This window comes from Scomber japonicus, chromosome 2, assembly GCF_027409825.1.
Source record: "Scomber japonicus isolate fScoJap1 chromosome 2, fScoJap1.pri, whole genome shotgun sequence".
NCBI lineage: Eukaryota > Metazoa > Chordata > Actinopteri > Scombriformes > Scombridae > Scomber > Scomber japonicus.
The window spans coordinates 5,079,687-5,093,129 of NC_070579.1; the positions used below are offsets into that span (position 1 = coordinate 5,079,687).

The 13,443-nt window shown below is 40.4% G+C and overlaps 1 protein-coding gene across 1 annotated transcript; it reads right to left on the minus strand.

Moving 5' to 3' along the window:
- Positions 1–618: 618 nt before the first annotated feature.
- On the minus strand, positions 619–11,408 carry ltv1 (LTV1 ribosome biogenesis factor). Its single transcript, XM_053335161.1, has 11 exons — positions 11,277–11,408; positions 10,345–10,476; positions 10,053–10,253; positions 9,821–9,908; positions 8,887–9,019; positions 8,191–8,410; positions 6,119–6,246; positions 5,868–6,013; positions 4,879–4,931; positions 4,114–4,314; positions 619–1,470 (listed from the first exon to the last, which is right to left on the minus strand). The coding sequence occupies exons 1-11, from the start codon at positions 11,277–11,279 to the stop codon at positions 1,357–1,359; spliced, it is 1,419 nt and encodes a 472-aa protein (XP_053191136.1). The 5' UTR covers positions 11,280–11,408; the 3' UTR covers positions 619–1,356.
- Positions 11,409–13,443: the final 2,035 nt, after the last annotated feature.

Here is a 13,443-nt window from a genome sequence, read left to right on the forward strand (position 1 = left end):
CTCTAAAATGAAGTATAGTTTCATTTAAATGAGGCCTAGTGACCATAATTTCCAAAAATGTGTAAAACCGTTGGTAAGAAGTAGAAAAGGAGTTTGCTAAGAAGGTCTAACGAGACCAGGCACATGTTGCTTCATTGACAGGAAAACAACAGGACGGTTAAATGAGACTTAATCTGAACTTTCCACTCTTGACAGCTGATGTCATAAATAGTTGCCAACAGTGCCACACCTGATCATTGGAAACTTCTAACCTGTGAAACTGGCTCTGGAGGGTTTTTTCTTTATGCTCTTGGTGAATCGAGTTTGTTTACAATGCTTCAGGGATTCTCTTTTTAATATTTAGTAGCAGTTAAAATTGTTGTAAAATTGGATTTTATACAAATGTGTGTGGTTATGTTATGTTGCACACTCGTTTCTATGATCATTGCTGCATTGTCTGTTTTTTTCTGGTTATATGCTAAAGAACTGCACTGAATGAAATGAGACATGCTCAGTGTGCTTAAATGAAGTTTAACTGGCCAATAAGCTTCCTGTTGTCCACTACAGCTGATTCAGTCTAACAGGGAAACATAGTGTATGAACACAACAACTTAAATGGTGTTTGAATCTTTTTTAATAAAGAATATTGAACAATATTGATATTTTCATTTATTAACTCAGGGCTGGGTTTAGCTTTAAACCTTTTGATACAAATCAGGTTTGGTAGAGATGCCAAACAATATTTCTTTTTAATCCAAAATGTTCATTGAGGTATTTTCCATTTAGCAGAAGGCGGCAGTGTTCTTGATTGTTGAATGTGGTTTAACATGAGCAGCTGTGCAAGATACACTGATAATAATCTGACCAGACAGGCCTGCAAATAAAGATTATTGATTAATCTGTAGAATATTTTAGTGATTTAATTGGACCCAAAGTCGTCCAGTTTAACATCACAGGAGACGAAGAAAACTATAAAATGCTCACGTCAGAGGCAGAAGCCAGAAGATGTTTCAGCATTTCTGCTTAAAAACTGAAATAGCTGCTGATTAGTCTTCTGTTGGTCAACTTTTGGTAAACAGGCGTAGAGAAAAAACAGTTTGCCTCGTATCACAGATTTTACGTTCAGTACCCAAAGTGATTTCAAACTCGGTGACCTGAGCTGGTTTACTGTAGATAAAGTTGCTCTTTTTTATTCAAAGCAGGGTTAAATTAATGGTCTCACACGGTGACCTGAGGAACCCTCGGCTCTGTTTTAAAGTCTGTCAGAAACCTGTCAGTCCTCTTTGTTTTGGGGCTGTTTGTCGTCCTGTCCGCTCCGCTGAAGCGTGACCGTCAGCAGATAGAAAAAGTCTGTGTGAGCCGAGCGTCTCTGGTCGGCTACGACAGCTTCAGGCCCTGAACGTTTGTCCTCAGGTTCAACATCTGCTTCTCCTGCCGGACTTTCTCCTCCTTGAACGCCAGCTTGTTGGCTTTCTTCTCGACTCTCCTCTCCTGTTAAAAACACAGAAACTCACGTTCAAATATTTTCTTACTGGCCTGTTGATCGCTTTCCCTGTGTGGCGGCTGCCGTCTTTCATCGCCACACCTTTCCTTATCACAATAGGTTTGACTGCAACACTGATGATGGATGTCTTGTGATAAATATTTGAATAAAAGGTGTTTGTGTTTAAAGAGCTAACCAACAACAGCTAACCACCAAATTGCTGACTTAAAATATCTTTAAGAGCCGATTGTTTCTCCTTTTGTTGGAGGATTAGGCCCATAAAAAGATCAACACCAACAAAGTTAGATTTTTCTAATCTCTTAGTATTTAAAAAAAAAACTGTTTATTTAAAGCTACTGATTTCTCTCTTTACTCTTTGGAGCCTGAAACAAAGTCTTCATAATGAAAGAACATGTGACTCACCAACCTGTTTTTAATCGTTTTACACACAATACTTGTTAGTAGAGGAGTTCATTGTTGGTTTCGATCCAAACGTGAGATTTATTAACTATATAAAAATAATCCTAGTTACAGAGAATTGTTGCCACGTCATTTGAGACAAGAATGAATTAACGTTTTTGAGTCACTAATGAGTTTAAAGGAAATTTACACACAAACGGCTCTACTGTCAGTCATGTACAGACAAGCAGGAGGGAAGGGCTTCCGGACTGTCTCAGTGAATGGAGCTGAACAAATATTACATCATTTATAGAAATCATTTAATATAGTTAGAATAGAAAAAGGAGATCATGCCTGAAAAGCCTGAATGTGTGTGATTTGCTTAAAGAGATACAGTAGTTAAAAGAGTAGTAATTGTTTTTATTTTTCTCTTTATTTATTTATTACCTACTGTAAAGCACTTTGGTACACCGCAAGGACTGTTATAAAGGGCTGTATAAATAAACTACATTACATTACATAGTTTTTGGGGGTTTTACTGTTTTGAGTCATAAATTAATAAATTCCTTAAATAGAGACTTTTTTTTAATGTACTGTTAAAAACTGGTGTGTAAGACGCACTTTATTTTGGTGGGGCTCATGCTGCTCCTTTTAATGATTTTAAAGCTAATTTATTATTTTATGCTGCAATCATTTTATTTATGTCTTTCTATTTTTCTGTACTTTGTTTTCATTATGGGGGGGGGGGGTTAATTGTATGTTTTAAGTTTCTCAAATTACATGTTTTTCTGTTTTTATGTAAAGCACATTGAGTTGCCATTGTGTATGAAATGCGCTATATAAATAAAACTGCCTTGCCTTGGGAAAAAAGCACCAGTAACTATTCATTTATAAACACATACGGTTTTACTTTTACTTTTATTTTGAAACACAAATAAAAGCACACACATTCCACCTGAAACAGTGTGTGAGGTTAATGGTTAGTGGTTCAGTAATGATTTAACTCAACTGGACCGCTATATTAACTCAGACCAGGTTCGGGTTAGACTAAAAGAACACAGTAACTTTACATCATTGATAAAGTGTGTAGCTGTGAGTTTACTGAGGATCACTAAACTCACTGTCTTCAGACTCTGTGGCAGTCAGAGTCAAACAGGCATCATCCTCTATTGCAGGGGTGTCAAACATGCGGCCCGTGGGCCAGAACCAGCCCGCCAAGGCGTCCAATCCGGCCCACTTTCCTTCCTGTCTTCTTTTCCTTCCTATACCCTCCTGTCATCTGTCCTTCTTTCTTTCTATCCTACCTTCCTTCCTTCATTTTCTTTTCCTTTCTCCCTTTCCTTCTTTCCTTCCTTGCTTCCTTTCCTTCCTTGCTTCTTTGCTTTCTTGTCTTCTTTCCTTCTTTGTTTCCTTCCCTCCATCTTTCCTTCATCTTCTTTTCCTTTCTTCGTTTCCTTCCTAATACCTTTTCCTTCCTTCCTTCCTTTTGTCTCTCCTTCCTAATCCCTTTTCCTTTTGTCTTTCCTTCCTATCACTTTTCCCTTCTTTCCATCCTTGTTTCCTTCCTCCCTTCCATCTTTTTATTGGTCGGGCCCACATGAGATCAAATTGGTCTGTATGTGGCCCTTGAATGAAAATGAGTTTGACCCCCCTGCTCTATAGTTATTATCTCTCTCTGTGTTGACGGCCCTTTACAGACCTAGAACCAAAACCAGATCAAACCTCTCTCTGTATTTCACTGCTGTATAGATGCACTTATATGCATTTATAAGATGCACCCTGTTTTTAAATGAAAACTATAAGTATCAAAGATGCAACTTATATACTAGTTTTTACGGTATTTGGTTCAGTCTGATGTCAAACAGCAATATCAGGCAATCTTAACTCAATTGTTCATGTCACATTTAGTATTGGCTCGGCTCGCTTGGAACCTCAGCAGAGCAGGTACTAAAAAAGTAGCAGGTACCAGGTACTATCCCTAGTGGAGACGCAAAGAAAACCCGAGTCGAGTCGTGCTGGAACTGTGTAGTGGAAAAGCGCCAATTTATGTATTTGGCGTCATCTGAAGTTATATCAAACTGCAAAATCAGGCTATCTTGGCTCAATTGTTGAATGTCTATGAGATCAAATAACATCATCCAGGAACTGAGAAACCTAAGGAAGTAAACTGAGAGGGAGTGGATCCACAAAAACCTCTTCTCTAACCAGATTCCTCTAAACTCTCCTCCCATCTCTCTCTCTGTCACTCTTACCTTGCGTTCCTCCTTGATGGCCTGCTTCCTGGCTTTCCTCTCCTCTTTGCTCTCCTCCTTGCATCGGGGCTGGGTGGAGACGCGGGGCAGGTCCGAGTCGTTGATCATGGTCATGCGCTCCGCCTGCTTGCTGGTCGGTCCTCTGGAGGGGAGAACGTCCAGCGGGATGCCGGTCTTACTGGACACCCGGATCGGCTTCGTCTGGCAACAGAATCAATCAATCCATCTTTATTTCCACAGAGCAGGTCTAGACTCGACTCTTTAGTTTCATTTCACTTAAAAACACCCAAAAAAGTAATAAAAGGTCTTTAATGTTCGTCAACTCTGCCTCAGTTTATTTGTCTTCTTCTCTGAAATCTTTCCCCTCCCTGATTCTTCTGATTAGCTGAAAACAAGCAGCCAGCACACGCAGCACATGTCTGAAAACCTGTTCTACATACCGCAGCACATTAAAGTTACTGTCTCTGATGTAATTATGTCTTAAATGTGCAGACTGGTTGGTGTCACAGTCCCAGTTTACAGCTGAGGCTCTACTACATTCCTAAGCAGTGTCACAGGTAGTGATGATGATGATGGTGATGATGATGATGGTGGTGTGAAGGGCGCCACCAGCTGGTCAAACACCTGTCCTCGCCACATTGCCCAGATGTGTGATAATACGCTCCTTCATCCTGGTTTCTATCTTTTTAGGGTGTGCATCTTATTAAATGTGTGGGGTTTTTTTTTTTGTCATTTTTAAAAACACAAAACGAACACTTTTCTTACCTTTGGAGGATCTTTGATGACTTTGGGTCTGTTATAGATGTTGGAATATGTGCCTGGAGGAGACAGGAAGCAGTCACATCAACATACTATCACCTCCTCAGCGTGAATTCAATTTAAACAAACATCTCATCAAGTTTTTCTCAAATCATTCATAAAGCAACGGAAACTAACAATAGGACCAATCATCACTGAAACTGATGGAAAATCAAACTATTTACTGGTGAGTCTGCATGACCAATCGCTCACCAGAAGAAACTAGAATCCATTATTTTGAAGGATGTCTTATAACAGTCTAGAGCCAAAATTAACATTAAGTGTGTTTATCTTGCTGTAATGATTCCTCCTGTTCATACTGACCATTAGATCCTTCATCATGTTTACAATGGAAGTGATGGAGGACTAAAGGACTAAATCCACAGTCCTCCTTCTGTGGAAACATGGATATAAAAGTTGATGTGAAGCTAATATGAAGCTTCAGCGTCCAAATGAGTCAAATCTTCATCTTCTATGTTTCAGCGTTACAGTGTTTTTAGTAGCAAAGTCTTTTTGTTACTATACTTCCACCACAGAGAAACAGGAAACACTAAGAGGAGATATGATGCTAAAAAGACTGTAAATGTGTCAGATATCACTTGATATGAATAACTCACACTGATGAAGCTCAATAGAAGCTGATCAGAGACTTTATAATGACTGTGTGGAAACACTGTGGATTTAGTCTCCATCACTTTACAATGGAAGCACATTAGAAGGTTTTAATAGTCAGTATGAACAGGAGGAATGATTACAGAGAGGAAAACCTCTTTCACCGCTCATATGAACACCTGACTGATGGTTTAAGACATTTGAAAATCTGTGAAACTGTCCTTTAAAATCAAGACACAGTTTTAAGTCTCTTCTAGAAGTCAAGTAATGAGTCAAAATGTCTGAAAATACCGTCTCATTGTATTAAAAGTTAAAAAGTGACCAGGATCACGTTTAAAACTCACTGATGATGGTTTCACAGTCCCACTTCTCATCTGGGGCTTTAATCACCAGAGTTTCCATTTCCTCATCCCCCTCTTCATCTTCTTCTTCCTCCTCCTCCTTCAGAACAGGAAGTTCTTTTGGACCCAGGTCATCAGGCCTCTGGTATCTGAACCACAAACCAGACCAGAATTCAATTAAAGTGATATTTTCAAACAAAAAGAAAGGAAAACATCTGATGACAATGAACTGTGTTGATTAGTGATCGGCTCACTCTTTCTCTTTCTGTTTGAAGTAGTCTTTGATAACTTCCTCCAGGCGAGCGCTGTCCGGTTCGATGAAGCCTTCCAGCTCAGCGTTGTCCAGAGCGCCGATCTCATCGTCGTCAAACTGTTCATAAAACTAAACAACAACACAGATGTGGTTTCTTACTAAGGTTCTGATAGTCAACAGATTTAAGGAGAAAAACAGACAAGTGAGTGGGGGAGTTTAGCTCAGTGGGAGGAGCACCCGCCACATGTGTTGAGGCTATAGTCCTCGCTGCAGGCGACCCCGGTTCGAATCCTACACCGAGCGGTCCTATCCTGCGTGTCATTGCCCCCCTCTCTGCCTCCTGTTTCCTGTCTGTCTCTACTAACCTGTCCATTAAAGGCAAAAAGCCCAAAAAATATATTAAAAAAAACAAAAAAACTAAACAAAAAAAAACACAAGTGAGTTTGACTTAATGTACTTTTATCGTTCTCTGCTCTGTTCAGTCTCTGCATTAGGGTTGGGCAATATATTGAAATTATATCGATATCATGATACAAGACTAGATATCCTCTTAGATTTTATATGTCATAATATCACGATATGTCATCAGAGTTTCTTTTCCTGGTTTTAAAGCTGCATTACAGTAAAATATGTAATGTTCTGAACTTACCACACTGTTCTAGCTGTTCTGTTATTTAATTTTTACCCACTTTGTCATTATATCCACATTACTGATGATTATTTATCAAAGATTTCATAGTGTAAATATTCTATGAAAGCATCGACAGTCATCTCTATAATATTGTTGTAATATCGATATCGAGGTATTTGGCCTTAAATATTGTGATACTTGATTTTGTCCATATCACCCAGCCCAACTCTGCATTATATATATATAGTTTTATTAATTGTGTTCTTTGTTTGTAAGCTGCAGCCACTAAACTGACCCTCTGGTACGACAATGCCAAGAATAAACATTCAATCTCAACATTTAAAGCCAACAAGGAACAAAATAAACGTCAACATCTACAATAATGTGATGATGAGGTAAATCTCATCTGCTGCAGTTCATGTTTTAATGTTAATGTTGTTTCATGTCTGAGTGTGTTTGAGCATTTAAAAACACTCCGATAACGTAGTCAGTGGTGTGCACCTAGTTAGTTTGTAGTGCATAAAATCTTTCATCATGAACTCTGCAGCATTTGTTTATCTAGTGGCTCCAGGGCAGAAAATCTGAATCCAGCTGCGATTGTTTCTTTTCTAAACAGCAGAACCACGTTTGTGTTTCAGTAGTTTTCACACCTGCTGAACCGAGCCGACAAAGACAAACATAAACACACACAGTCGTCTTTCTTTAATAAAAACCTGTCGTCATGTCAGGCGTTGCATCATATCACCTGTTCGCTGCCACCGCAGAGACATAACAATGGGCGTTGCCATGACAACGTGCCCGGGACTCTGTAAAAGGACATGCGGACTACGTTTCCGGAGGATGTGAGACGTGACGATGGCGACGGAGTGAACATCGAGGGATCTTTGTCCTTCGTTTAACGCGATTCTCCACAAGCGACGGACGATATCTAGAAGGATTTAAGGCGGGACGTGACTCGTTTCCTTCAACTGATCTGACTGATTCTATCGTGAGTACAGTTTCTTTACTCTGACTTGAAATAATCGATGTGCTATACGTGGGTTCAAAAACAACGGACAAGTAACCCGGGACCGTTTTGTGTTCTTCACAGACCGAGAAATGAACTTCTAACCAATCAGAGATCATTTTGTTTTGTTAATTAACTAAAGAACTGAACTTGTAATATGTTAATGTTACTTGGAAAGCTGAAGGTATCTCCGTTTTTGTGTTAATACATTTCTAAGCAATTGAGATACAACGTGGTGATTAGAGCCTGACCCATACTGGATTTTTTGGGCCGATACCATTATTAGGAAATAGATATCCGATAATATCTGTTGACCGATACACCGGTCGAACTGGACTTTGGGGTCAAATGGCCCGGGCCTGATCTGAAAACCTCCTTAGAAACTCTGTGTGAGAAAACGACGAAGGCAAAATAGATAAAAGGAGTTTGTCTTCACCTTTTCGAAGCGGTCGTCAAGCAGGGAGAGCTGCTCGTTCCTCCTCATCACCGACGACGACATCGAGTACTCCGTGAAGCGAGTCTTCGTCTCCTCGTCCATGAACATAAACTCGCGACCGCCGTCTTCCTCCCCCGAGAATCCACCCTCAGAGTCAAAGTCGCCTTCCTCGTCCGTGTCCTCCCACTCTTCGCCGTCATCTTCGTCTTCGTCGTCACCTCTGTCACAGGTTACACACAAACAGGAAGTCGGCAAAGAACATCCTGATTACAAAACTGTCATAGACGATCTGCTTCCATGAAATATTAAAACATTTGCTTTGAGTTTGTGTCTGATGTATTTAAGATGTAGAGACGGACATTATTGACAGAATTAATGTCCCAATAACGATAAAAATGTTTGGTTAACCTCAGTATACAATATAACATCATGGAAAAGTCATTGGGGAACCTTGTAAGTATCGAGAGAGTCACAAAAAACCTAAGTATGATTCAACATACAGTAACTGTTTTATCACATAACATATTTTGGGGGTGAAAGAAGCAGGAAGCCTTGAAAAATATGAATTAATGTGATGTGTGAAAATTTTGAGCAGAAATATCCATGAATCTAAAAATAAAATAATAAAGAGACACATCATGTTTAAGATACAATATAAAGCTCTAAAGGAAATAAAAACACAACTTCATGTCTTACCTCATGTGTCCTGCTGCGCTCGCGCTGTTGGCCTTGGTGATGAAGTCGTCGTCCAGGAGGTTGTCGGGGTCGTCGAAGTCAAAGTCTTCGTCGAGAGCGGCCACGATGTCGGGGTCCATGTCCAGACGGGGTCCTGAAGGAAAACACAGATCAAACTCAGGAGGAGGAAGACGGTCACATTTGATGCTGATGTCACATTTTTGCCCGTTTGGTGGAAGCAGAAGCAGAAACAACGACATTTCATCACTTCCACATCCAGCAGCTACTCATCAACATTATCAATCATGAAGAGTCGTTTTTCTGTCCACCTGCTGAATGTAAGTCCAATATTCACTTTCTTTTATCTCTGTTTTTACTCTCCACCAACTCCTGAGGGAAATATGTGGCTCTTTAATGGTGAACATAATGGAGCATTTAGCAGCTAGTCTACAGATAACTGTGTCTGTTCGACATTCGGTGCTTAGCAGGTAGTGTACAGTAGGAGTGGATGATATAGCCTCAAAATTATATAAGAACATTTTAAGGAACTTTGCGATAACGACATTTATGGTCATAACCACAAGGATAGACCGCCTACAAAAGCATCACAGAATGCATCTGCACCAAAATGACAGTGATCGGCAATGGCAGAGATTTTGGGCCAGGCCAAAAGTGGGTGTAAATTTTGCCAGATTCCCAGTTTGTGGTCAGTTCTTCCAATTGGAGCCTATTTGGAAACTTGTTCCAATATCTTCGGAGATGTGAGGAATTTTCGTTGCACATGGGGACTTGATCGCCACATATTACAAAATAAAAGCCCTGCAGCATTTCATACAAGTTGAAGCCATATACAAGATTTTGATCTTGTTTTCCCAGAGAAAGACGAGGAGAAGTGATTTACAGAGCAGATATGTTGTTTAACTTCAGTTGGACTTAACGCTGATGAGCTGCTTACCTGAGATGGGAGCAGCTTTGTTCAGAAGTCCGACATCCTCTTCAAATTCTGAGGCGAACACTGAAGAAGGCAGACTGATGGTTGCTCCCTGTAAAAGACAACAGGAAACATTTTAATGCTTTTTTTTAATCTTACAGTTTTCCAAAGCAGTTTCCGCTCAGTTAAACTGATTAATAAATCTCATATCTTTTCCCAGATTTCCACGACAGAGAGGCACTCTGAGTCAACTTACAGGAGCAGCAGTGTCCATGTCCCCTTCGTCCTCTTCCTCTTCATCGTGGAGCTGAAACTCTTGTCTCTCGGCATGCGAGGGGCCGGATGCCACCAGCTCCGTCTGGCTGGACGACTCCTTCAGGTGCTGCAGGTAATTGTAGTCGTCGTCAAAGAAGACGCCGAAATTCCTCTGCTCCTCACGCCTCTTCTCTACTTCCACCTGGGAAATATAGAGAGCACAAAATTAAAAGGAGTAAATAATGACTTTACAGAGGTCAGGGGTTATTGAATCTCTGGTGGTAAAGCTGTACCTTGGTGGTGGGCAGGAGGACATGCTGCGGGGCTTTCTCATCAGCAGCCAACGGGTCTCTCTGACTCCTGTGGACGAGGTGAAAGGTCACAGCCTTCTTCTTTTCAATGAACGATTTCTTCTTTCGATGAGGCTGAAACAGAAAAACACAGTGTTAGTGGTGAGTGACGATGGCTGGTGATGATATAACAGGGAAATCGTTGCACTGATTTCGAGGATGGTGTAAGGAAGTCAAAAAGCAGAATCTGCCCCTCTGTCACTACTATCAGTGACTTCAGCAATGTGATTATAATGAGGAGCTTTCCATCAAATATCACTGTCATCAGTATAGTAGTACTGTGAGATATACAGTTGACTTACATTTTACATTACTTGTATTTAGCGTGAGTATTTTCATTTGATTTCATTTAATCATCTCACCAGCCCTCACATTTATCTGCTGACCCTTTTGAGGGGCCCCACCGGACTATAGCTAACTGTATATAAAGTAGTATAAACTAGCTAACTGTATATAAAGTAGTATAAACTAGCTAACTGTATATAAAGTAGTATAAACTAGCTAACTGTATATAAAGTAGTATAAACTAGCTCCACCTCCAGCAGCTACAACAGTAACATGCTGCTTTGACACTGATGCTTCACTATTAATAATCTAATGATGTCATATATAATAATATATCAGTGGACCAAACTATTACCGATATTTCATGCTGGACTTGTGTTTGTAATGGAGTATTTTGTATCGCCGTATTGACACTTTTTACTGAAGGATCTGAGTACTTCTTCTATCTGTTATATATCGTTTAATTATAAAAGTATTGGACCTTTAATGAACACCTGTCACTACTGTGGATCTGTATTATTGATCAGACTGTTAGCTGCTCGCTAGCTCGTTAATGTTAGTAAACTCGTGTAGTTGAGATGTTGGCTCACCATGGTGTAAAGAGATCTCTGAAGGCTTTCTTCGACTTGTCGGGTTAAAGGTCGTCAAACCTCAAACTGTAGCTGTTAAATAATCGTTTAAAACGAGAAATTGTTGTAGTATTTAACCACGCTGTCTCCTCCGTCAGCATGCTACAGTGACTTCCTTTCTTTATGTTTATTTGCGGCTGGAAATCAACGTTTAGGTGCATTACCGCCGCCAACTGGTAAGGAGTGGATCAGAATATCTTATAGGACTTGAGAAAAAATAACATGTTCCTTAATTGCCCCAGCAGACAAGCCCATAAAAAACTACTTTACCCCCTCAGTGTCATAGAGAGTCCTGAGGACTGCCCTCCAAAAGACCTCAGTCCTCTGAGCAGGTACAGTCTGCTCTGGTTCTTCTCATATAGAGCAATGGTAATGTCAATCCAGTCCAGTTTATTGTTTGGTGAACACCCAGGTTCTTAGAAGATGTCACCATCTCAATGTCCATTCCCTGGTTGTTCACTGGTGTCAGAGGGAAGTGTCTCTGCCTGGGGAAATCCACCACCAGCTCTTTGGTCTTCCCCGTGTTGATCTGGATGTGGTTCCTCAGGCACCAGTCTGCAAAGTCCAGAGTCAATTCTTTGTACTCTCTGTCTTCATCTGTGATGAGTCAGACGATTGCAGATTAATCAGAGAACTTCTGCAGGTGACAGGCTGAGATACAGATGACTGTATCAGACACACAGTCCTGAGACCTCACATACTGTGGACAGTTTGTGAGGTAGTCCAGGATCCAGGATGTGAGAGCTTGTTCCTCATGAGGACAGGCTGTATTGTGTTGAAAGCACAGGAGAAAAAAACAAAAAACAAACATGATTCTCACAGGTGAGAAAGAGCTCTGTGTAGGAGGAAGATGATGGCATCATCCACCCTGATGACACGTTGGTCGGCAAACTGTGGCAGGTCCATAGATGGGCCCACCAGGATGCGGAGATGCACGAGGACCAGCCACTCCATGGTCTTCATCAGGTGAGATGTTAATGGATGTGGAGTCTTGGGCACAGGATGTTTTCCACAGCTGTAGTACTCCCAACCGCTTCAGGCTCATGTTGAAGATGAATTGAACTATCCTGCAGAGTTGGTCTGCACAGGACAGGAAAACAAAAAACGAAAAATTAAACAAACCATTCTGAGATAGCTGTGATACGTTTTGCGGTGAGACTGGGTTGCCATACCAGAGAGAAACCCGTATACCTGAGTTAATGTATGTAGGAAGAAATAGTAACCGTCCAGTGGATGCATTATTTAACATAACTTAAGAGTCATTTACACTGCTGAAAATTTTACCAGCATTTCTCCTGTGTAATCTTAGACTTCTTCATTTGTATATGAAATTCTAGCACAGTAAATGCCACTTCTACTTTATTATCTGAACTTTTTCATGCATCTGTGTAGATCTGGATGTAACTGTGGTATCTGTCAATATATTCCTGTACAGTATGTGGCCCTGAATTTTAATAATATAATAATCATAATTATGAATTATAAAACATGTAGACCTGTACATATTTTGATAAAATAATTTGTGTTATTGTAGTCTGTGATTGAATCTCTCTCCATTGGTACAGATAGTACAGTTGGAAAGATCTAAGCAATCAATTTACTTTGTTTTCGTAACAAATTTATTTTCAATACAACTTTTGATTTTGGTCCAAAAAATATTCATCTATCATATCCTCCTGACAACCAACGAAAAAAGTGCCTGCTCATCTGAGTCTCCTGCATCTTCTTCCTCTTCATCTTCTATCACGATGTTCAAACCCATCCTCACCTCTCTCCATCATCTGACAGCTCCAAAACTGAATCACCCTCAATGAAGAATCCTCTCTGTGTTAGTTCTGTCTACAGCAGATAAACAATGTTTGACTTACTGCACCTCCTCCTGCTATGCATCCATTTTGGATAGAAAGAGGAAGTCCCCAACATCCCAGCCTACCATATCACTGGAAAGCCCACAATGTCCTCTTTACAGCATGGATTGATAGAATAACTCCAACATTTCAGCAACAACAACTGCACTTCTCTGTGTGTCTGGCTGACTCTCTACTGGCAGCATAATGTCACAGTGCCCCCTAGTGGACTAGTATTCTACACTCTCCGTGGCAGCTGGTTTGTGGAAATCAAATAAAAT

Coding starts and splice junctions, on each gene's coding strand:
- ltv1 (XM_053335161.1), bottom strand. Junction 9,909..10,052: donor ACATGGACACTGCTGCTCCT/GTAAGTTGACTC, acceptor TGTCTTTTACAG/GGAGCAACCATCAGTCTGCC. Junction 8,411..8,886: donor AGCGCAGCAGGACACATGAG/GTAAGACATGAA, acceptor AACCTGTGACAG/AGGTGACGACGAAGACGAAG.